The sequence below is a fragment of the Cheilinus undulatus genome, linkage group 5 (assembly GCF_018320785.1).
Source record: "Cheilinus undulatus linkage group 5, ASM1832078v1, whole genome shotgun sequence".
In the NCBI taxonomy this organism is placed as follows: Eukaryota; Metazoa; Chordata; class Actinopteri; order Labriformes; family Labridae; genus Cheilinus; species Cheilinus undulatus.
In genome coordinates, this window is record NC_054869.1 from 50,910,380 (window position 1) to 50,934,569 (window position 24,190).

Here is a 24,190-nt window from a genome sequence, read left to right on the forward strand (position 1 = left end):
AAATTTAAGGTTTTTTTTTTGTTTGTTTGTTTTACTTTTTAAGGCATTATTTAGATTTTTAGCCCATATTTTTCATTTCATAACTTTGGCTTTTTAATCCCATATATTGACCTATCAGACTCACAGTTCAAAATTTCAAGATTTCGATTTTTTATCTCATAGTCTGACTTTCCAAACCTATGACATCAACTTTGCACTCATATCTTGCTTTTAAAGGCACTATTTATCTATTTTCAATATCGTGTTCTGACCTTTTGAACTTATAAGTTGGACTTTTATCCCAGATTTTGAGCTTTAAAACTTATCATTTTTACTTTTCTGACTTTCTAAATGATTTATCATCAGTGCTGTTTTTTTATATTTTATATTATGCATTTTCTGCATTTTTACACTAAGGGTCCTTTACTTCCTGTCCGGATTAACACCTGCTTTCATAGAGTGTTGCAGGGAGGACACGTTTTTGTAGGCCAGCCCAGACGTTAGCATTGCTCAGGATCCACTGGCTAAAAACCTTTATATTTCTGTGAGTTTTTGGATTATTGCTGAAAAAAAGATTAGTGGTTATCCAGAGAACTTTCACAAACTTCTTTTGTGAAGCCATGATACAGTCAGGGAAAGTAAAAAGCTAAAGTTAGGCTCTTGTCTACATTTGGGAAATGCAGAGATTCTAGAGAGTTCTTGCAGCTGCCTGTCCTGGAGTAGTTCTCAAAGTCAGTGCAGTCACATAACTAGTTGCATACAGATGGGAGTGCGTGCTGGAGAAGCTGGTGGTTAAGCAGTCATTAGCAGGAGGAGATGCTGACAGACAGCGTGAAACTACAGCTGCTGGAGAAAAAGAAAGGTCTGTTTCTCCAGAGGATGAGTCTGCTGAAGCTAATTAGCCAGTGAAGCTTCCGGTAGCATAGATGGATGCATGGACTGGACAGAGCTTTAAAAGCAGCCTTGGATAGAAGCAGATATAAGTGGGCTCAGGAAAGCCTCAATAAAGCCCAGCGCCACTGCTCATTAAAACACTACACCAAATGTGAGGGTCTCAGGGGTCCTTGAACTAGCCTGAAACCCCCTTTTATATTGTGAGGAAAAAACGCATGAGGCATTTGTTTCGAGAAGAAGCGGTGGAAATGAGAAGCAGAGCAGACAAATCCGAGGGAGCTGTCACTCTTCATTAGCCGCCGGGCAGCTTTAGCTGGTCAGTGGAAGAGAGGGAGGGCCGCATCCATCAGCTAACATGTGCTAGCTTGCTACTGATTTCACCCTCCCTCCACCACCGTCCCATATCCCTCCACAACCCCCAAGGCCTGAGGGGAACACAATCCCCACTCACAAAAGCGAGCCTGTTACTGGAGGAGGTAAGCGACGGCGCCAGCTAACCTGCTGAAAATGGGGTCTGCAAGCAGAGCAGCTTCCAGTCTCGCCTGATAACTTTACGAGAGCAGCTTGTGGTCACATGAATCACAGCTGAGTTGAGCTTGTTCTGGGCACTGTCCACATTTCTTTGTGGTTCCATCAGTCAGTCGCTGTATTTAACTCCCTCTCAAAGTTTCCTCGCTCCTCTTTGAGACTTTATTTTTCCTACCTTCCTCCAGTAGAGTGACAAAAACCACCATGCATAGCATAATCAAATTAGTCAGCGCTTGTATTCACAAGTTTGGATGTTTTATTTATCAACTGATGCTAATGAAATATGTTAAGATGGTTTCACTAGTCATTAGCATGCAGACAATGGGCCGTGTTGAGCTCATGCCATTTTCTGCGTGGCCCCAGAAGCCCCTGGCACCCTAGCACCAGAGCCCAGGGGCAATGGCAGCATGAGAATGAAGAGCGGTCCAGGCTCGGGGGAAGTGGGGATGCATACAGAAGAGAGGCCTCACACAAACTGACAAAAGCGCCTCAGGGATTTTTTTGTCCTCTGTCAGTCCTCCCATCTTTCTTCCGCTTGACTGATCCTCATCAGTGAAATGCTGAATGATAATTTGGAAAAGTTGCACTCATAAAAAAATGTCAGCTGACCTAAAACTGGTTATTTTTGACCTTCTGCTGCAGTCAAACAGTTTCATAAGGTCACAGTGAGGATATCATCCTTAAAAAGGATTCTGTTTTGGTTACGCTGAGGATGCTCAGAGGCATCATTACAAGCATTTCACTGTTTATGGCCTTTTTATTAGGCATGCACCATAACTGACAGTATGCTAAAAGCTGATAATGACCAGGATTGGAGAAGAGGGTGGAACCAGCACACCTGTTGTGCCCCAGTTACAGAGCACACTGACCTGTTTTATGTGTTTCTGCTTGTTCACAAAATAAACCAGGTGCTCCTTCAGGCTGGACTCGTACCAGCAAAAAGACTGACAGCTTCAAGGTAGATCTGCCAGAGGACTTTAAGAGATTGAATAGGTTTGTGTGTCAGCTGTGACAAGCTCTGGTCCATTTCACCATCCCCAGCATGAAAAGGAAGGATGTGTGTAGTTTGGATAGCTGGGCAGGGGGGGATGTCATTGGCAGGTTTAGATTGTGTACACTGTCTAATCGGTTTACAACACTGAAAATAACATCAACCACAATGGCTGACAGATAGGTAGTCTTTGTGTGTGACTTTGACAAATGTTCTCTCAGTGCTAGTACTCAGAAAATATGAGCTTAGATTTGTGTTGATCATGTAGACCAGTGTTACTCAACCCTGCTCAACCAAAGAGCCAAACTGTTGTAACATACCTACAAGAGCCGCATCTAAGTGGTGAAAGGTGGCAAAAATGGGTTAAAGTGACAATAAAAAATAACTGAAATGTGGCAACAATGGTTAAAAAAGTGGCAAAAAATGGGTAAAAAGCTGCAAAAATGGGTTAAAGTAGCAATAAAAATGAGTTAAAGGTGGCAAAAATGGTCAAAGGAGTAGCAAAAGATGGGCAAAAAGGAGCAAAAGTGGGTTTAAAAAGAAGTTAAAGGTGGCAAAAACTGGTCAAAAAGTGGCAAAAATGGGTTAAAGTGGCAATGGAAATTTAACATTGGGAACAATAGCCAATAAAAATTGGTGAAAAGGGGCAAAAGTGGCAAAAATTGTCAAATGGTAGGAAAAGAAACATGAAAAGGGGCAAATATGGTTAAAAAAGTGGAAAATTGGGTGAAAAGGGGGCATTATGGATTAAAGTGGCAATAAAAATAAGGTAAATGTGGCAAAAATGGTCAAAAGAGTGGCAAAAGATGGGCAAAAAGGAGCAAAAGTGGGTTTAAAAGAAGTTAATGGTGGCAAAAAGTGGCAAAAATGGTTTAAAGTGGCAAAAAAGATAAGTTAAGTTGGCAACAATGGTCAATAAAAAAACAGGTGAAAAGGGTTAAAGAAGCAAAAAAAAATAAGTTAAAGGGGGCAAAAAATTGTCAAAAAAAGACAAAGAATGGGTGAGAATTGACAGAAAATGAGGCAAAAATGAGCATAAAGTAGCAAAGAGTGGCAAAAAAATGGGGGCAAAAGTGGCATTCAATGGCAAAAGGCAGCTTAAATGGATAAAAAGTGGCAAAAATGGAAAGGGGGGGTGCAAATAACATAAAGCAGTATAAAAGTCAGAAATGGATAAAAAAAAAAAAAGGTAGCAAAAAATCTTTAAAAGGGGCAAAAAATTGCAAATAAGGGTAGTTGAAATATACAGACAAAAAATAAAGTTTGACAATTAAAGCCTACTGCCAAACTTATTTATGTGACTTGCATTGGGTCATTCCTGAGGTCAAACTTTCCTTTTTAAAGGTTTTCTTGGGAAGTAATGTTTCAAATTAAGAAGTTAAAGAGCCACGAATCATCACAGAAGAGCCACATGTTGATTATCACTGATGTAGATGACCAAAGCAAGGCTTCGTTCTTAAGCATGGAGTAATGATGCACTAGCTGTCCAACCTTGCATTTGTGTACACGGCCTTCTGATGGCACACATTATTAACTAAAAGTCACGTGTGTCACTGGAAGACATCTCTAAAGTCCACACAAGAAAGCTCACACTGTACACAACTGACCTGATGTGTGGGATGTAAACTACAAGCATTGTAAAACTCAAAGTGTTACTGTTAATTCTGGGGTCACAGTAGATTAAATGTTTATTGTCAGTGGTAGTAAAATCAGCTCAGGCAACTGATGACCATTGTCAGAAGAAGTTGTGATCATGTTAACTGGTGACTTTCAGCCTTTCCGCATCCACAGACGATAAAGTTACAGCCACTGTTGAAAATGAAAAGTACTGCACTCTATGCAGTCACAGTGGTAAATCATACAGACCATATCAGATCATACCAGTCATGTACATACCGTAACCTGCATCCTCTCTGTGATAAAGAGATGTGACGGTATTTCTAAAGTTGGGCTGTATAAGGTTCTTGGCAGTAGTAGTGGCATTAGCCTCCAGACATTTCAGTGTGTGTTACCCTTTAAGGCTGAACAAACTAGGGGCACCAACCAGGAAGCTAGGCCATACAGATGGGTATAGATGCTCTGCATGATTTAGAAAGTTTTGGGTAAATATGGGCCTTAAGACTAACCTTGCAAAGCAGATGGATACACCCGTTTCCTTGTTTCTCACTCTGAATCCATCTTGCAAGTTTATAGTGCAGGAAATGCAAGAGTAGATTCAAATGGTTTCACATTTGTTTGTGCACTTTTTCTCTAGATTGTTCTCAGAGGAATTAAACTTCTGTTGAAACTCATTGCATTGGGAGCTTTCCTCCAAAAACGTACTTAAAAGGAAAATTCTAACAGTGAAAAAAGCAAGTGTTTATAGAACATCTACTAGACTCCATGTTACTTTAACAACCCAGTCCCATGGCAGTTCCTGAAATTGTGTGAATATAATGGAAATTTTAAAAGTGGAATCTTGCACAGTAAGATGTACTGTATGTGTTAAATCTCAAACAGATGTGTTTCAGATTTTCCTGCAGATACATACTCTTTTCAGTAAGCACGTCTGTGGTGATGCCATAAGTTAACAGCTTGGCAGCCGTAAAAAATTTTCTGTTCTGCCATTTTGAGTGTTCACATATGAAACCAAAGCTGCTGCTGGCGAAACTTATCCAAAGTAGACTAAGCCGATCTGTGCTGAGATGGATTTGTGTTATGATAAAATGGGGGTCTTCTGCATGTTAATATTTTGGAACTTATTAGCAAACTGCCATGTGACAAAGTTGCACTTATACACAGTGCAGAGCATGGCTGATTAAATAAAGCAACATCATTTGGAAAGGTTAAAGAGAAAACTGGTTATTCCACTTGGTTCAGCAGAGGAAGAAGGAACAGAGGAAAGGATGAGGCCCAGGTGTTGACGGCGTTGATACCTGTGATGGTGTCTGCAAACACAGGGTCTAAGAGGGCCCCCCTGTACTGCCCGTACAGATTGGCCCTGTACCAGGTGGTGGGGAAGAGGCCAGAGACGGCAAGGCTGCGAGCGCTGGCGGGCACTGTGTGGTTTTGCCACTCAGCACCCGTCTCTGCATCAGTAACCTCGATCAAAAAGGCTTCGAAAGCCCCGTCCTCAGCAGACCAAGTCAGGAGGAAGCTATCCCACGATACATCGCTGACTGTGACATTGGTCACCACAGGCTTCTCCTCCTCTGGGTGGTGACAAACACATCAACATGGAGTTACAAAGACTGGAACGACATACACAATGAAGACAAAAGGCTGGACTGAAACCATCACTGAATGATGGCAGCAGGGTTAATAAAACAGAATCAGCATCTTGTATCAGTCTAATCTTAAAAAAAAAAACATTCACACATCAAGAACACTCTTGTGACAAAATGTGAAACATAGAAAACAAACAAGACAAAGATTGTGCTCTAGAGGTTGAGTCCTCGCTGACACTGATGATCTCTCATTTGGATTTCAAACGTATAATTTTGCTGTCATGAGGGAGAAAAGAAGAAAGGCTTTCACTTTGTCTGGAGTGGAAATATTCCCTTATTTCCACTACAAAAGGCTAGAGGGGGAAACAAGCTCATTATTAAATACGCCTATAGCAATCTCCTCTGTATTTCCATATAAGTGGGAAGACTTAAAGGTAGAAACAGCAGGCAGACATGCTGATGCAGCTCGTGCACATTAATGGCTGTGAATGAGCCATTAACATTTGAAGCCACAGCGTAGCCCGGCCAGGATGGCAGAAGTACGCCGTCCACTTCAAACCTACAGGAAGCCACGTGCAGCAGTCTGTAAATGGAATCCATTCACTGTGCAAGCATTCAAAGAGCAGATTAGAAAGAGATGGAGATAGATGGTGCAGGTAAACATCAAGGCCTCCATTATCCTCTATTCCCTGTGTGGCAGAGTGGAGCACAAATGGGATGCTAGACAATGGAAATGTAATGGGAAAAAGAGGGTGGGGGGGGTGCTGGAATCAGCTGATCATCATAGGTGAAGCTGACATTGACAAGGATAATGCATTTACAGCACGATGATGTGTGATGAGTTTCTGCCCCTGTAGTGTGGTGAGAATCTGAGTCAGCATTGTGTTTAGAGCAGCAAGTCCAAAAGCTGAGATAAGCTGTTCTCTTCATTGTTGTAATGATAGGATACTGAAGTAAAACTACTTTAAATCCAGCTGTTTAAAAGGTAAGAAGAATTCACTGCCAGTAAACAATGAGCTAATGTGTAGATGTTGAGTAACAGCTCATTAGATTAAGTCTGGACTTTAAAGATGGCATACACGCTGTGAAAAAGAATTTGCCCCTTATATTCAAGAGTACCTGGATGCAGCCGAGGACCTCCCCTTCACACTGGAAGTCAGAAAATCGGCGCCATATCTCGTCTTTAAACACCGGAAGTCACTTGAACTTAGGGCTAAATGATTTGCAAAATAATCTAATTGCTTGTTCTCCAACTCTACTATCAGTTTGACAGAAGTATAACAAACCCACCTTTGTTTTTAGTGGACTGTAGCTGTGCTAGCTTCTTTCATTGTTGTTCAGAGCGTTTAGCTAAAGGGCAGAGGTATAAGAGGCTGCTATGGTTAGACGCTACCGCATGCTGTTAGTGAACCTAACTTTTCAGCTCGTCTTCGTGCTGGCTGTCACATGCAGTGGAAGATGAATGCCAAGACGGATCAAATGGTTTCCTCAGATATCAGTTTCTCATTCTGATAACTGTCATTTGATACACACTGATTTAACAGCAGGGCATTCATCTCAGGATGTGACTCAAGCATCTCATCCAGCCAGCATCTGTGCTTTTGTGTACCGCTGCCCAGATTGAGTCAGTGCATGCACCACAATGACCTTGCTTTTAACATACATGTGGGTTTTTTTCCAGGAAAATCAACGGCTCATGCAAGGTCATCTTAAGTCAATGCTTAAAATTTTTTTTTTTTTTAGATTTATTTTGGGCTTTTTAGTGCCTTTATGTCACAGAGGAGGACAGTGGATAGAGTTGAAAATGGGATGAGAGTGGGGAGAGACATGTGACAAAGGGCAGCAGACCGGATTCGGATCCAGGCCGTCCACATACATGGTTCATGGGCCTTAGACCGCCCGATGTTCAGAAATCTAAATTTGCTGAAAGAGTGCAGCAAATATTAAACACCAGAGTTAACAATCTAAGTTGTTACCAAATCCAGGTGTCTGTTGTTCTGTTTCTGCTCTCCAGACAGCAAAGACCAGTGATTTTCAAATGCACACCTGACATTAAGCCAAAATCTCAAGGTACATCATCTTCACATCAATGCAAAATTAAGTTAAATTTTCTTTTAGTATTTTTAGTTAATGTGTAGTTTTAGTAAGAATGCATGGTTGTTCAAATTCCATTTAAGAACCACTGAAGTATACAAACACATAGCGAATATTTATATTTTTGCAGTATACATTTTGGCCAAATCAGCTATTTTCAAAGTTGTTTGTTAAAGCAAGCTGGTTTTAAAAAAAATAAAAATAAAAATAAAAATAAAAATTTTTTTTGTCCCTGTGATAAAGTCATTTTTACATCAAACTATCCAAACAGCATGCTTATGAAACAGAGGTACAGCCAGAAAACACCAAAAAACTAAAGAAAATGTTGTTTTCTTAGAGGCTGACCATTTTTTTATACCTGTAAAGTTATAGTAATCACACATAGATGCACAAATTGCAAAGACACACCTAGACTCAGGGCACACTGAGAACCTCTGACATGGATCATGGACAATATTCCCACATTTTTGTAATGTCTTATTTGGGGTTGGAAACTCAGATGTAGTTATATCAAAATTTCAGGTTGTTAATCAAATAAAAATCAAGATGCTGGGAAGACATAACCTTGCAAAGCAGATGGATACGCCCGTTTACGTTTTTCTCATTGGTGAATCCATCTTGCAAAGCTCCCGTCTGAACCGTTTGGGCCCGGTTAGAAAGTGACAGGACCAATCAGCATAGAGGGGCAGTGCTGTCGGGCGTGGCAGAGTCGGAACGTAAGCAAGCAGCAAGAAGAGGCCGGTGCAATCATGGCAGAAGAGATTAGCGTGGATGCTGCTAAAGCACCAGTTCAATCAAAACTTGATGACATTTCTTTGTTAAAAGAATAACAAAGAACAGCAGTGAGTTGTTTTCAAAAATGACAAAAGTCATGTACTGACATGTCTACAGTCGCCATGGTTCCCGGTATGCAGTTCTCTAGGGAGTTTACACCTCAGTAACGGATATGACGTCACGTGTTTGTTGCTCTGATTGGCCCGTAAAGATATGACCGACAGAACGTTCATCCAATCAGCCTCCGAGTTTTTTTTTTCAAAGCCTCTGCCTTTTCCCAAACGCTAACTATAGGAGGTTTTCCAGATGGATGTGTGAAACAAATTCAGCTGGAGTGTCAGTTTAGTATGGCACGGCTAAGCAACACCAGCTGATGATGTCAGCACTGTGGAAGAGGAGCGGTTCATTGATGTCACTTCAGATTCAGCCCTGCAGCTTTAGATCAAGTCCAAACACTGTCTGCATTTTGGATTGGAGTGGAAAAGGAGAGCCCTGGACTCACTCCTCCCTTTTGCAACATCCTACCCATGTGTGTCTGCAGCTGCCTCAGTCAAGACTAAAAATCAAATCAAAGGCGGACATTTATGTCAATGAACTGAGAGTGAGAGTCTTGCAGCTGCACCCATGATTTAAGAATATCTAATAGCACTATATAATCTCACAGAAGTAACTGAAGTAACTTCAGGACTGGGAGTATTAATCTGAAAAGATGGTCATTAAGTTTTTATTTTCGTGGAATCTTCAGAGAATCTGAGGTTTGCTCTTTTAACAATGATGGTTCTTGTTGATATAGTCATTGGGGGTGTGGGGGCCTGAAAGTATTTCTGTCTGTCAAAAAGGGGGGCCCAACAGAAAAAGTTTGGGAACCACTGTTTTAGATGAAACAACAAAACAGAGACAGTTGTCAAATATGACTTTTATATGATGCACAACCTGGAATATGGCAGCTGCACATTATGATACAGTAATTTTGAGTTTCCTGCCCTGAGTGTGACATCTAGGACTATGGCTGACAGGAAAATAGTCTGTAAGTGAAAGTGATACTCTATGATGTCACTCCCCATTTGTCATTTTTCATATTATTACATTTTTTTCTCCCATTTTTTTCTTGTTTTCTTGACAAGAAACAACCTTAGTTGATTAATTTTTTTTCAGGGCAACAACAAACTTCACCTTCCACCTGACATCTCTCCTTCCATCCCTCCAGTAAAACCAGTATGATCTGTGTGCTCTGTGACAGGAGATGATAAAGAGTGAAGATTGGCCGGGCTGGTGGGGGATTAGAGGGCTGCTGATTTTGGGGGACAATGTTTTAACAGGAGTCCCAGCATGTGGCCTTTTATCTGACAGGCCCACGGTTCATCGTGGTCAAATCACACAAAACCAGAGGGGAGCAGGGCTCACGCCAACAATTATCACATGAATGAACATTGTGGAGGGCGCACACATGTCCATACCCCCCCGGATTCACTCTGATTCTTTTTCACCCCTCAGTCTCACACGATCACACAGACAATTCGACATTAGGTGTAGACAAATTTCCTTGTGCAATCATCTACCCACACACAGACACACACTCTCACACACTGACACCAACACATGCAGTTAGAAGTCTGTTCTGCTCTTGTTGGCAGAATAAAGCCAAAAAAAAAATGCAGCACAAAGCAGTTTTCTGCACTGCTCACCAATTTCCCCCTCATGCCATATCGATTTTTGCCAGTAGCCATGCGTTTAATGGGCACTCGTTGCATAACTTGGAGATTTGCTTGTAAAATGTTTGTCTTGGAGTCTCCCTGACCGCAGCAAGAAAAATATGCCACAATCACCTCATTTGTCTTTTCTTGTTTTAGTTTAAAAAAATGGGAGAAATTAAAAAAAACTCATGCTATAATTGAGCCTTGGGGAAGGAGGGGAGGGGGAATAAGATGGAGTGACTTACATTGAGAGGGTAACAATGAATTCAATTCATTGCCGTGGTTTGGCTGCAGTACTGAAGGACAAAAAAATGAACCTTTGGTTAATGAGTACCTCTCTTATTCCCTCAGCCTGAGCCACCAGCTAGACCCTCTGTGGAAACAGTGGGTTACATTCAGAAAAGTTTCTGTTCCAGTTATACTGTAAAGGGGACCCCCATTGTACCTGAAGGTGGTTGAACACAGCCATGCACAATCAAGAATAGTCATGTGCAGACATGGGGGGGGTAAATGGGAGGGATGTACCGATCCACTTTTTTCCAGTTCCGATTCCAATAAATATGTATACTGACACTGATTCCGATAAACAGTGTTTTACAAATTTATTGGACCACCTGTCATATTTGTCTCAAAGCTCATCCAGCATCATGAAGTGCTTTAATGCGGACTCTTTTATTTTCAGTCAGCTCTCCACGTTTTACCATTTTGAACAGGAATGAGGAATTTCAAACTGGATTCACCCAAATATGAGCTGGCTCACTGGGATTCTCTGAGAAGTCAGAAATAAATCAAGCATAACATTCAACCACTAAAACTCATTTTCTGTTCAGGAATGCAATCAAATAACTATAATTTGACATATTCATCAAGAAATATTAATGTGCTTTACTATTTTTGCAGTTTTTTTGTAAATCAGTAAATTTGAAAATTCATGGATAACAATAATAATTTTATTTTAGCATTAAAAATATCATTTGGGTTAAAGAGCTTCTACATATTGGTGTATTAACCATTGCAGAAACATAAAAAATGATTTTGGTAATTATCAATGCTGTTAATTTAGGGCAGCTGTGGCATAAACCTTAACTTGGTTAGGGTTAGGGTGGTCTAATAAATTTGTTTAGCACTGTACTTCTCTTCCCTGAGATCACAGACAATCCCATTTTCTTAAAACAAGCTTGATGTTATATGAAGTTGTGTCTACAGCTGCGGTTGCCAACCTTTTTTTCCACTAATCTAAGATGAGGTGAGGACGTCCCAGGACCCACGTGAAAAAAGTGTTGTAATGCTGTCAAAAAACATCAATCTGAATTGTTTTTATCCTTTATAGAAGAAAAATGTATGCCAAAACATCTTTGTATGAACTACTAAGTGTTTTATCATGATTTTAGATGGTATCAGTGAACCTTATTTTAACAACCTCAAATCAGACAGAACCTGCAGACCACTGTTTTACACTCAGGTAGTCTGTGGTAAGTTTACCCTGGATTGTCATGACTTCACGTACACTATTAAAGAAATCAAGAGGATTTTTACTTCCAAAACCACCCTGTTGAACTCAATGGTAAAGAGAATAGAAAAAGAAGAACCTGAAGCTTGAGTTTCCAGAGGAAATCCTCTGGATAGCACACCTTCAATAGTCTGTATGCAGAGAGCTTTCCTTTCAAAGAAACTGGTTTAACTAATAATAGTCCCTGACCATGGATGGAGGCACAGGTAACTAAAACAGCATTTCTGGGAAACTAAAACTATCTGCATCACTACCTCTAAAAGTGAGCAAGGGAAAAAGATGTTGTACTTTGCATGAGTCACTGAACTAAATGGGAATATTCTAACATGTGCAGACTTAGAGCATCTGTAAAAAGTTTGTACAAGGTTGGAAATAATACCAAGCCAGTAACCGTAATCCTTTCCTCCCAAATACTAGAGACATAATAATATTTTAAACAAGTCCCATGGCTTTAAACAAAACATTTTAGACGCTAGGTGTGCTTTCACTGACCTGTGGGGGCTGAGATTGAGGTGGGTGCACTGGTCCTGCGGCCCCTCTCAGCAGTGATGCTAATGGTGTACAACATGCCGGGTGTAAGGCTCCTCAAAGTGTGAGACTCAGAACTGCCAGGGACCACTTCCTCATCCCTGTGGCCGTCAGCTGACACATAAACCAATCTGTAGGAGTCCAGTTTGGCTAGGGGGCGCTTCCACTCCAACATCATGGTGGTCTCTGTCACCTCTGCAACAGTCAGGTCCTTGGGAGCATCCAGCGCTAATGGGAGCAGCAGGGGAGAAAGGAGGGGGTGGTCATGAGGTTGGAAAAGATTCAGATTATACAAAACAATAGTTTGAATTCTTTATTCTTATTCTTTATTAAAGGAAAACTGAGCAAAAGGAAAGAAAATATTCTAAATCTTTCAGTCATATCTGGATTTTTTTTGCATGCATATTTTTTTTTACTTATTTTTACTTTTTACTTGTGTTTTTATCGTTGCTTGTCGCTGTTGTAAGGACGAGAAGCCACTATCATTTCTCTGTGTTCACAAGGGAGTGGCAAAACTGTAATTCTTTAACATTTTCTTGATTTCAAATCCTGCTACTATAAAAGGAGTCTGTCTGTCTGTCTTGATTTGCCCGCCACACCGGTGCTCCAATTGGGTGTACTGGTTCAAAAATGGCGCCATAATACAAAAAATCAGTATGTACTAATTTTTGATAAACCCCAAAATTGTTTTGCCAGTTTGCACCCCTCCCCATCCCCCGTTATTTGCCCTGATCTATGACATGCTGACATAAGGTGACATATTACATCACTTCCTGTTTGTAAAGTTGCTGTGATCAAGCTAAAGTTAAAAAGCTTACACTGTTCTACTTTTTATCACTGATTTTTTTTTTTTAAGATTTTTTTTGGGCATTTTTGTGCCTTTATTTTGATAGTGGAGGTCAGTGAGTCAGAAACAAGGATGAGAGCAGGAGAGAGACATGCGGTAAGGGGCTTCAGGCTGGATTTGAACCCAGGCATGTCCGTGTACATGGGGCGTGCCTTAAACCACGAGGCCACCTGCGCCCCCCAGAATTATGATTTTTTTCAAAATATTTTTTCAGAAGAGACAATAAGCATAAATTTCTATGCGTGACACAGAGTATGGCTTTAGATGCCACAGTTTAGAAGCACAGTATGAAAAGTCCAATACTAGGGGACTATCAAAACAAAAGATGATCGTTAGGGTCGGGGAATCATGGGAGTCTTTCTCCGTTACTCCATAACAGTGTGGCCCCACTAGACAGTTCCAAACTAGGTAGAGATGAGCTTCTTAGCTCCGCCCTTTTCTCCTTACTGATGAACTGAGAACTCTGTCAGATTAACTACACTCCAGAGCTGAGCAGGCGTTTGATACTACTTAATTGGAAATTGTCCTGTGGGGCCACACCGTTATGGGGTTGTGTGTGGGTTCAACTCAGCAGTGGGAGCTTTGGTGACAGAGAATAATCATGGTCTGTAACACCACATTATGTAATAACGCCACATTATGTAATAACCCTAACCATAGGACTTAGTGTGGGCTCAAGGTATGCCCTATCCAACTACCTTGCCCTAACTTTAACTGCTTAGTGACTTATGCCTAAACCTAACCCCCCTTCAGGTTTCTAGACTAAACATCTAACCTTAACCCTAGGACTTAAGGTGGGCTCCAGGGTATACCCTACTACCTTGTCCTAACCCTAACCGCTTAGTGGCTTATAAAATGCAGCGTTATTACATAATGAATTGAAAATGTATTAAATTGTTACACAATGCAGCGTTATTACATAATGTGGCGCTACATGGTCCATCACATATAAGCAGCACAAAACATCAATGGGATACACCAGGGGTGTCAAACTCAAGGCCCGCAAGATGATCTCATATTTCTGTTATAACTGGCCCATCAGTCTGAGGTCTGCAGATTTCCTCAAGTATAAAAATGTAAACTTATCATTGATGATTTAAAATATCCTTTTCAAGTCATAAAATCTGAAAAAGTAAGGAGTAAAAATAATTAGATAAGAAGGCAGGAATGTGGGAAAAGAAAATAATTTGTGTTTTAATTTCACATTTTCACTTTGCATCTCAAACTTTAGATTTTGATTTTTTATTTCATTTTTTTGAGCATTTCAACTCATAATTTTGACTTCTTGTATATTTTGAGCTTTAAGATTCATAATTCCACATTTTAAGTGATATTTTGACCTTTTTAACCAAGTATTTTGTGTTTTATCTCATATTTTAAACTCAAACTTTGACTTTATAATCCCATAGCTTGACTTTTCATACTCACAATCTAATAATTTGAATCATATATTGACTTTTAATTTCATGATGACAATTTTTTTTTTTTTTTTAGCAGATGGCATTTTTGCTTTCCCTCATCAAATACACAATCCAACAACTCCAAAACGCTATCGTGGACAAGTTGTGATTTGCACAGTCACCACGCTATGAAATAATAACCTATAAGTATGTAACATTATGTCACATGAAGCAAATACTCAGAACTATTTCTTGAGTAATCCACTGGGCGGAGTAACACAGTGCAGCAGCCATGTCTGGAGTGTAGTTCCGGCTTTGCATTCAACTTTAAAACATCTCCGTCTAGTAATGTTCCATGATTATTTCATAGCGGGGTGAATGTGCAGGTCACAACTTGTCCACGAGAGTGTTTTGGAGTTGTTGGATTGTGTATTTGATGAGTTTGATGACGGAAAGCAAAAATTCTGTCTGCTAACATAGTGTTCACGGTGCATCTGGCATAACAGTCCCCCCGATCTAGAAACAGCTTGCACCGACAACTAAAAGAAACGGACCTATTACTAAGACTATAGGAATTATGGCAATGGGCGAATTTGCCAAAATGTTGAAGTATCCCTTTAAAGCAGTTTTTAATGTAACATCTAGGACCCTCTCAGCACATGTTTTTCATGTCATGATACCCACCATGACAACACACTTCCTGTAACTACACTATAAAGATAAGGGATTTATCTGGCTCTGAAAGTTACTGGGAATATTTCAGTTAATGTAAAAACTCAAAACATATATTAAGATTTTTAAGTCATTTTTACTTTTTTTTTTTTGACGTTTCAGATTGAAAACTCTTCATACTGACTCACATCTGAAAGTGAAAGCATCTTACCTGTCACTGCGTTGGTGGTTGTCGGAAGACTCTCTCGCTCATCCTTCACTGCTGTCACACCCATGCCATACTCTGTTCCCGGCCTCAGACCTGCATAACCAGGCAGATAGAGGAATTAAAAGCTAGGTCATGTTTAGTGTGTCACCATGAACGATGGGGAGGCTCTGTTGTCAAGTGACCAGCTGTTTTGACTAATGGCTAGGATGCCTGTGGCACGCATAAAAACGCTCTCATGTGGCTGATTGCACAATAGATTGCAGCCTAATTGTATTTCATGGTAAGCCTGTGCTCACTGTGTGTTGTATTTCCATTGATGGCTCTATAGGGCCCTTGTCGCGGAGCAGGAACACTACTTGCTATGATACAGCAGGCTCTGGAGGCCCTCTGGTCTCCACAATTAAGCCCTCTCTCAGCCTGATTGCCTCTAATTCCTTTATTAACTCCCACAGAGGTCATCACACACAGAGTCTTGCAGCATGAAATTACACCTAATGCCCAGGAAACTCATTATCAATAAAATCATGAGCGTGAAGGCAATTACAGATAATAACTGTGTGAAAGAAGTGCTGAGGTGTGTGGGGCGGAGGGAGACGTCGGCTGAATGGACACAGAGCTTTATTTTCATGAGATGGGCCCCCCAAGGACAAAGAATTGGTCCAGACAAAGACACTATGAGGACGTTTTTTTGGAAGCTTTTTTTTTCTGTGATGCCTAATCCTACCATGCTGCAGAACACAGCGTCGAAAGAAACGGGATAAAAAAAAAAAAAAACATCCGCCTCAAAGCATGGCTTTATAATGTCAGCGGAGCAGATAGATGAAACACACCCGCCTTTCTCCCTTAAACAAGATCTCACAGTGAAACAAGTGGCAGTGTTATTCAATTTAAAGTCTGAATGCCAAACCCCCCTGGGTGGTTTTCTCATAAAGTGGCTCTTTTGTTGACGAGCAAACATTTCACAACACTAAACAAAGGCAACCCATTTTGGAAATGAGCAGGCTGAGTATAACACTGACCATTTAGGCACAACAAACACTTGCGCACAGAATTAAGAGAATAAACACTTCACACTGTAGTTTTTTTCCCACAGACGCTTTTCAGCTGTGTCATTTGGATGCAAAGTGGTAAAGTGCCGGTGTGAACCCAAGCAGACAAAAGCATGAACACTCTGAGTATGTCCGCTATGAAGCAGACTAATGGTTTCCACTTAGCAAGACTTGGTTGTATTTAACTCTACTTCTAACTATTGTGGTCTGGACCTAAATGGTCCTGGCATGGTACGGGGCTGCGGGGTTAAAAATTAGTTAAACTAGAGCAACTGAAGTATCCCTAAAGTCCTAACACTCAAATATAAAAACAATCCTGTATCACATTCAAAGAGATTAGGGATGTTCAGATATCATTTTTTCCTTCCCGATAGGATTCCGATACCAAGGTGTTGGGTGTCGGCCGCTACTGAGTACTGATCCAATACCAGTGTGAACTTTCTGAACTAACAGTGCAGACTAGCAAATTATTTAAGACCTATATTTGACTCAGAACATGGCTCAACAAATCAGATCATAATGTACAGCATCTCTGTGACCTTAAAGTTGTTTTTCTGCTGGTTATTGAGTGTTACTGCTAAATATCAAAATAAAATAATACAAGGGGCTGCATCACAGGCTCTCTCTATCTCTCTCTTTATATCGTGCTCTATCCAGGCTGCATGATGTGATTACAGAACAGCCTGCAACTGACTGACAGACCCTCAGAAAGAGTAAATCTGGTGGTTAGCATTTGCATTAGCAGCGAGCTAGTGGTAATAAACGATCGTAATTTGATTAAATGGATAAAAAAAGATGTTCAATGTCGCAATTACTGGTGTGGATCTAATAATTAAAGTCCCCAAAAGTCACAGGAGTTCCAGGCTTGCTGAAAATGCTGCTGCAAAGGATTCAAGTGCACCAATGGGAAGGAACAACGCCTAGCTTCAAGAGGAAAAACAAGTAAGAGGCAACGATTTCTGGTTCAAAAGTTATTTAACTTTTGTTAAACTGTGTCACTTCTTGTAATGTATGACAGCGCCGGGCTGGAAGGCATTTTAATGATCACTTTCAGAGAAAAACTGTCACACAGACAGCATTCTTTGCTGCTGCAGTGGGTCCTTCTTCACTGCTCTGAAATGGTAGCCCATGCATGCAGTGCTTACTTGCAGCGAAGAAGAATTGATAGCCGGTTTACAGCGCTAACACGTAGCATGGCTAAAGGTAGCAAAATATCAAGCTTAACTAAACGGTGCATAAACTTGTGTACTCACCGATAACAATACCTGCATTTTAATTAGTATCAGACATATTTCCCATACTGGTATCAGAATTGGAACAACCATGTCAAAGACTTTAATTATAATGGACTCACTGGTGACCTCATGAAGAGATATTATAATCACCAGTGAGTCCATTATAATTAAATACACTATTTCCTTTGTTTATGACCCTAATGCAGAAGTGGAGAAATTCATGAACAACTTTCTAACTTTTTTAACAAAAACTTAACATTGCAGGCTGTTTTAAAAAACTCAAGAACCACTGATAAATGATACTGATTTAATCCATCAGCAAACGAAAGACCGTTGGCTATTGAAGCTTAATACTTTATACATAAACTAGTAGTTTTATCAATTATTTTCACTGGCAATTGACCATGGTACAAGCAGGTTAATGCCCTTTGAGGTGTCCAGTTATGAGGGATTAATGAACTTCACAGAGGCATGTGATATATACACGTTTTTTTTTACCTGTGATCTTGGCCTGGGTGATGTCCCTTGGTCCTGGTGGGAACAGCAGCTCTCCATGTTCGCCTCCAGACAGAGGGCCGTATTTAATGCGGTAGTTTTCTACGTGAGCCTGGCTGTTCTTCCACTCCAGGGTGATGCTCTCATCTGTCAGCTCCACTGTCTGCAGGTCCGTGGGGGCATCAAGGTCTAAAACACAGGAACTGACTTTAGATATATCCCTAAACCTGCAGGCATGAACCTAGAGTAGTTCTTTTCTGAGATTTCATCACTTATTTATTCTTGGGAGCACATGTGGTCCCACACACATCCAGGGTATCCTCCCTTGTAAATGCAAAGCCATATATAGTGTGTGTGGTCCAGCCCCCCACCCCCAGCTGACACACAGCTCATTAAACCTGCTATAATGATGGTTGGGACTGTTTTTCATCCAGGAAGAGGGTTGTAATATTTGATGTAAAATTCAGGTAGATGTAATTTTTCCCTCGAGCACAGCACTAAATCTTATTACCTGTGAGGAATGACTCATAGACGGGAGTGCTGGTCCGTTCTCCTCTACGAGCGGTCAGAGACACCTCATACTGGGTGTCGGGGTTAAGGCCACCCAGGTGGTACTGGGTGTCAGTAGATGACAGTTCCACTATGTTACGATCAGCAGGGTTAGAGCTGGGACCATATGCAACGCTGACCCCGTCCACCTCAGCCACAGGCTGGAACCATGTCACCAGCGCCGTGGTGTCAGTCACATCACGCACGTTCACCTGGCTGGGGGCATCGATCCCTGCAAATGTAAGAAAACAAAGCTGGCTGTTAAAGGAGCATACGAACAACTCAGCAACAAAAGCAGCCAGGCTGCAGGCCACTCTGCCTTTGGAACATTTCATATAAAACTCCCCACTAAGAGGGCATAAGATTCAGCTTTCCTGCTGTTAATGTCTGCTTTAAACTGTGTATGAGTCTTTAAGGATGATGATTTACAGTTGCACCACTAGGAACAGCAGTTCCAGCAGAAATAATGGGGAATAATTATTAATAAGTTCATTAATGCCCCATGTTTGATACTTTATTTTACCTCTCAATTTCCTATTAGACATTAACAGATTGTGATACTTCAACATGTTGCTATTACACCTTTGTACTTGTTTGTTTTTGCTACTCTGCTATTTTGCCTCCTAGTGGTTTCACATTGCATCATGACACTGGGGAAGCTGAGGTAGCTCAGCATGTGAACACACAGCACATGTACACCGCCACAGGCTTGCACGGCACTGTTCAGCTCCTACGTCACAGATTGTCACTATCTTCGCCCCCATCATGCCTCAGTCACCACCTTTGCATGCTGCTTCCATGTGCAACACATTGAAGATGAGGTGAACACTAGAAGGGCCAGAATTACAAACCTACTAGAAAGACTCCATCTCATACTATAGATACCCAATACAAACAGAAATACATTTATTGTGTTGGGATATCCTTTTTATAATTAATACAAAAATGCACACTTCAACTAGATCATGTAGACACACAGCAAACTGTAATCATTTTATATAAAACACCTGTGTTTGCAATACAGAATAAGAAAAACAACTGCTTTTATCTGGTTTGATGATTAAACATTCAGTTTGATCCCCCTTTACACTTAAATAGTAATATCCAACTATCATTCATAAAAATATTCATTGAAAATATATTTTAGGAGTGATATTGTTGTCCTGATCACCTCAGGGTTTGAGTGTGACGTTTCTGATTAATACTGCCATTCTGTAACCACCTACTTTCATTAATTTTACCAATATTTTCACTCTTACAGCACAGAGATATTTCCTCAGTTTTTGTTAAAAAAAAAAAAAGCAACGGTCAACAACACTTTCTGGGGTTTTCTATGCAGGAGGAATCATTTCTTTAGCCTTAAAAACAACATTCTGAGTGAAAATATAGACACTTGAGGGAAAAGTCAGGCACCAGCAGTGTTGTAACTTTCAATTCAGCAAAGTTTTACGTGTTATAAATGTGAAAACAGTCATAATATCTGCCATAGTCTTACTAGTGTTGCCCCATAGATATCAAGCTTTCCAGTGTGAAAATGTAAGCACTAACACAACACAAGCAAGAGATGGTGTTTGTCTAACTTCTGACTGACTTCTTCTTTGCTTTAAGTGAAAATAGTAATTGAAAGATGGGCAAAAATATATATTAGAGATATTCTTATGATCAGATTTTTCAAATCAGTATTTTCCAAAGTGATCTGCTGTGTTTATGTCCAGTCCATGTTTGTCACTATCTCCACTGGCAGATCAGGGGTGTAAAAACTCTGTCCCAATATTCTACTTCTACTTGTGACACTGCTGGGGAGGTGTAACATGGGTGTAAATATTTCTCAATATTTTGGCAAAGTTTTGACTATTAAGTTTAACCTCACCTGCTATTTAAAGAAAACTTAATGAGTCCTTTATGGCAGTGGTTCTCAACCTGGGGGTCAGGTCAGGACCCCATCAGGGGCGTGAAACACTAAGGGGGGTTGCCAGATGCTTTAAAAAAATGGAAGATGCTGCTGAAGTGATTTTTTCTCACCCAGTTTCGTTACGGTTATTTGCCACTTTTCATCAGTTTTGCACAATTTGGACCCATTTTTGCCACCTTGCTCCATTTTTTGCCAGATTTTAACCCATTTTCATCCCTTTTAAGCAATAATTTTTGCCACTTTTAACTCATTTTTGCCACTCTTAACCCATTTTATCAATTTTAAACCCTTTACACCATTTTTCACTACCTATTATACCACTTCTAAACCAATTCTCGCCACCAAAATTTCACCGTTTAATATTCCCATTTTAACCAGTTTAACCCATTTCTGCTAATTTCTGCCAATTTATCTGCCCCAGTTAAGCCATTTTTGCCAGTTTAATGAATGTTTTCCTATCAGTGTCTAATACTGCTGCATAGGGGTTTACCTCAGTTAACTGGAAGCCTGGTGCCTCTGATTCAGAGTTCTTTGTATGACCATGTGGGACACTGAGATGCACAGTGAAATGTTAGTATTTCACAACATCAGTATCACAAGACACAGGCTTCAAATTCAGAATAAGACTGGCTAGAAATGCATGCATGTTGTTATTTCAGCAAAGTTGATGAGAAAGATCACAGTCGTCCCGCCTATATGAGGTCATTTTGACAGTTTACAGTTGAAACCCAGGGGCCATGACGGGCACCTTTTCACTAATAAAACTGATTAGTCACATGCAAGCAACTCCAGGAAAAGTCAGCCCTCTGTGCAGACTTGATAAAACACCAAATCTGCATTTCAGCTTAACACTGTTGTGTCGTCTGGCTGAGAGGCTGACAGGGTTTCTACGGGTGTCATGATACCGTTCCCCTGGGAGGCTGGTGTCCCTCTGAGCCTGACTGGTGCCTCCCACACATGCCGGGTTCAGCTGGGGGCGGAGAAGTGGAGTGGAGAGGGACTTGCCTCACAGTGAGGCCCCTGAGCATGCAAATCCCACAACATGATCTCACAAGCTAGAGTAAAGTGAGACTTCGGGAGAGCCTAAGTGACACAGTGAACTCTAAACCTTCTAATCCAGTAGTGACACGTGGATGCTAAGGACTGTAGAAAGTTTTGGAGTGACGTTACCCTGAAGCGGTCTTCTGCAGACAGTAGTCTGCGGTGGCAGCCATTCTGGAAACGCTGTCTCAGAATAACTTTCAGTCAACATGATAACACACAAGGAGATGGATCAGAGGTTTACCTTTAACCCTCTAACACAGGGGTGTCAAACTCAAGGCCCTGGGCCAAATCTGGCCCTTGGTGCAGTTTTACCCGGCCCCCAGGATCACATCCTATTTTAGTTAGAACTGACCCGCAGGTCTCAGGTCTGCAGATTCCCAACAGTATAGAATTGTAAATTTAACCTTGAGTATTTAAAATATCCATTAAGTCATAAAAATGTGAAAAAGTACAGAATAAAAATAATAAAAATAATAATAATAATATCTCAAAATTCTGACTTAAACTTAGCATGTTGACTTTTTATCTCATACTGTGAACTTTTAGATTACAATTTAAAATTTCAAGACCATGATTTCAAATTTAATCTCATATTTTGCCCATTAAAATGCCTAACTTTGACTTTTAAGCCTATATTTTGACTTTTTAAACTCACAGTTAAGAACTTCATCTCATATTTTAACCTTTAAGATTCGCAATCTTAAATTTCAAGTTATATTTTGACCTTTTAAACTCATTATTTTTTATTTAATCTCATAATTTGACCTTTTAAACTCGTGACTTTACTTTCTATCTCATATATTTGCCTTTTGAAAACATTATTTTGACTTATGATTTTGTGTTCTGACCCTTTTCACTAATTATTTTGACTTTTTATCTCAGAATTTGAGCTTTTAAACTTATCATTTGACCTGTTTTTAATCTCAAAATCCTTTATCATCAGTTTTTCTCCCCCTTAATTAACTTCCTGTGAACATGAGGTTTACAGGTTATGGTTAAATGTTGACCCTGTTGGGCCCTCATGTTAGACCTAAATTCAGATTTCGGCCCTTGCTGTGGTTTATTTGACACTCAGTTACAAAATAAAAAAAAATTATCCCTTTAGTTTAACTGTATAAAAACAGTTTCATAAAAATGCCAAAAATACCAAGTCCAACTTTGTACTCAACACACCTTTCCTTTAAGTGATCTTTAGATGGTCTATTCTCACTGCTGTCTGCACAAAATACACAAAGGTGACGATACATCACTGTTAACATTGCACGCATACTTCTGTATACTCCATGATCATTAATTTAAGCTAATGCTGACGGTAACAAACCATTGAATCTGCTTCGCTGATAGAGTTTTCCAGGGGTAACAGCCAGCTCAGTTTGAGAGCCGATGTAGCTCTCAGTCTACGGAGCCAGCTCCTGAGGCTTACTTTGACAGAAAATACACATTTCACCAATAAAACAAGAGCATCACTCATGCCTAAAACACACTTTTAATAGTCAAGCGGTTTGTGGTGGACAGTAGAAGTCCAGAATTTAGGCCTATCTTTTTTATTGATCCCCAGCTCCCTCCTCAGAGTGCCAACGGCCTTTGGCATTTACAGCCTGAACAGACAATATAGATATCTTATAACGTGCCAATAGAGCTGGAATTCATATCTCCTTTTATTACCCTTGCTAAATCACAACAATGCAATGAAATTTAATGAGATAATCAGTCAGGGTTGACATGTTAGGCTGTTTCCAATACTCCGCTGGGAGCTGTAAGATGAATTACCCTGATATAAATATGGTGTTGAGCTGCTTTTGCGTTTAGCAGCTCTAAGGGAAATTTTATTTGAGAAAATCTATTAAAAATTCCTAAAGAAATGATTCTTTCAATCTGCAGCACAGGGCCACAAGAGTGAAAAAAACTAGATTATTCTCCTATAAATGTTTTTTTGAATGTAAAGAGGATAAATGCAAGGTTGAGACAACCAAAACCTTTTGTTACCAGTAGCATCATTAATTTAAAGGATCTGTTCTCATTTCAACTGCTATTGGGTTCCTTGTTTTGTCATAAATCAGGTCTATTCAACCAATCTGCCAAGAGAGTCCCTGGAAGTGAATTGATTTATTGACAGAAGTGTATTCATCTCTACTGGAAGCTCAAACTATTGGACCTACTCCCTGTTGATGACATGATGACACATATCTGGTTGTATGAGGATTAAAACATTGACAGCTTTACAGCTCTGTAAATGCCATACATACTTGAAGCTCTATTTATGGTACGCATGCTAATAGTGAAATGCAAAGGCAGATAATAACTTGATTTCTTGCTGTAAATTTATGCACACAAACTTCCAGCTTAAAGTCAGAGACTATGGAGCATGTGCAGAATGAGGAAGAAAGTTTGGGAGAGACTGAGGTGTTTTCACACAGGAGTAAATCTATCTCAAGCTGCAAAATCTAGGTTTTCTTTCTTTTTTTAACTCTATAGTAAAGCATAATAAACCTCCTCTCCCGACAACCTAAAAATAATAACTACAAACTTTTTGTTTTTTGTAGAAAACAAACTGAATTTTCTGATGGGGGACTTTGGCAAT

General features: G+C 40.2%; 1 protein-coding gene across 3 annotated transcripts in view; it reads right to left on the reverse strand.

The window, feature by feature from the left end:
- The window catches only part of tnc (tenascin C), a 91,067-nt gene that overhangs the window by 23,255 nt on the left and 43,622 nt on the right, over positions 1–24,190 (reverse strand). For 2 of the 3 annotated variants that reach the window (XM_041786606.1, XM_041786605.1), the window contains exons 7-11: positions 18,616–18,885; positions 18,108–18,293; positions 15,329–15,418; positions 12,163–12,426; positions 5,308–5,583 (exon numbers count right to left, since the gene is read on the reverse strand). In XM_041786606.1, coding sequence (XP_041642540.1) covers positions 5,308–5,583; positions 12,163–12,426; positions 15,329–15,418; positions 18,108–18,293; positions 18,616–18,885 — 1,086 coding nt within the window. The remainder of the gene's footprint in view (positions 1–5,307; positions 5,584–12,162; positions 12,427–15,328; positions 15,419–18,107; positions 18,294–18,615; positions 18,886–24,190) is intronic. The other variant, XM_041786607.1, reaches the window with a different exon arrangement.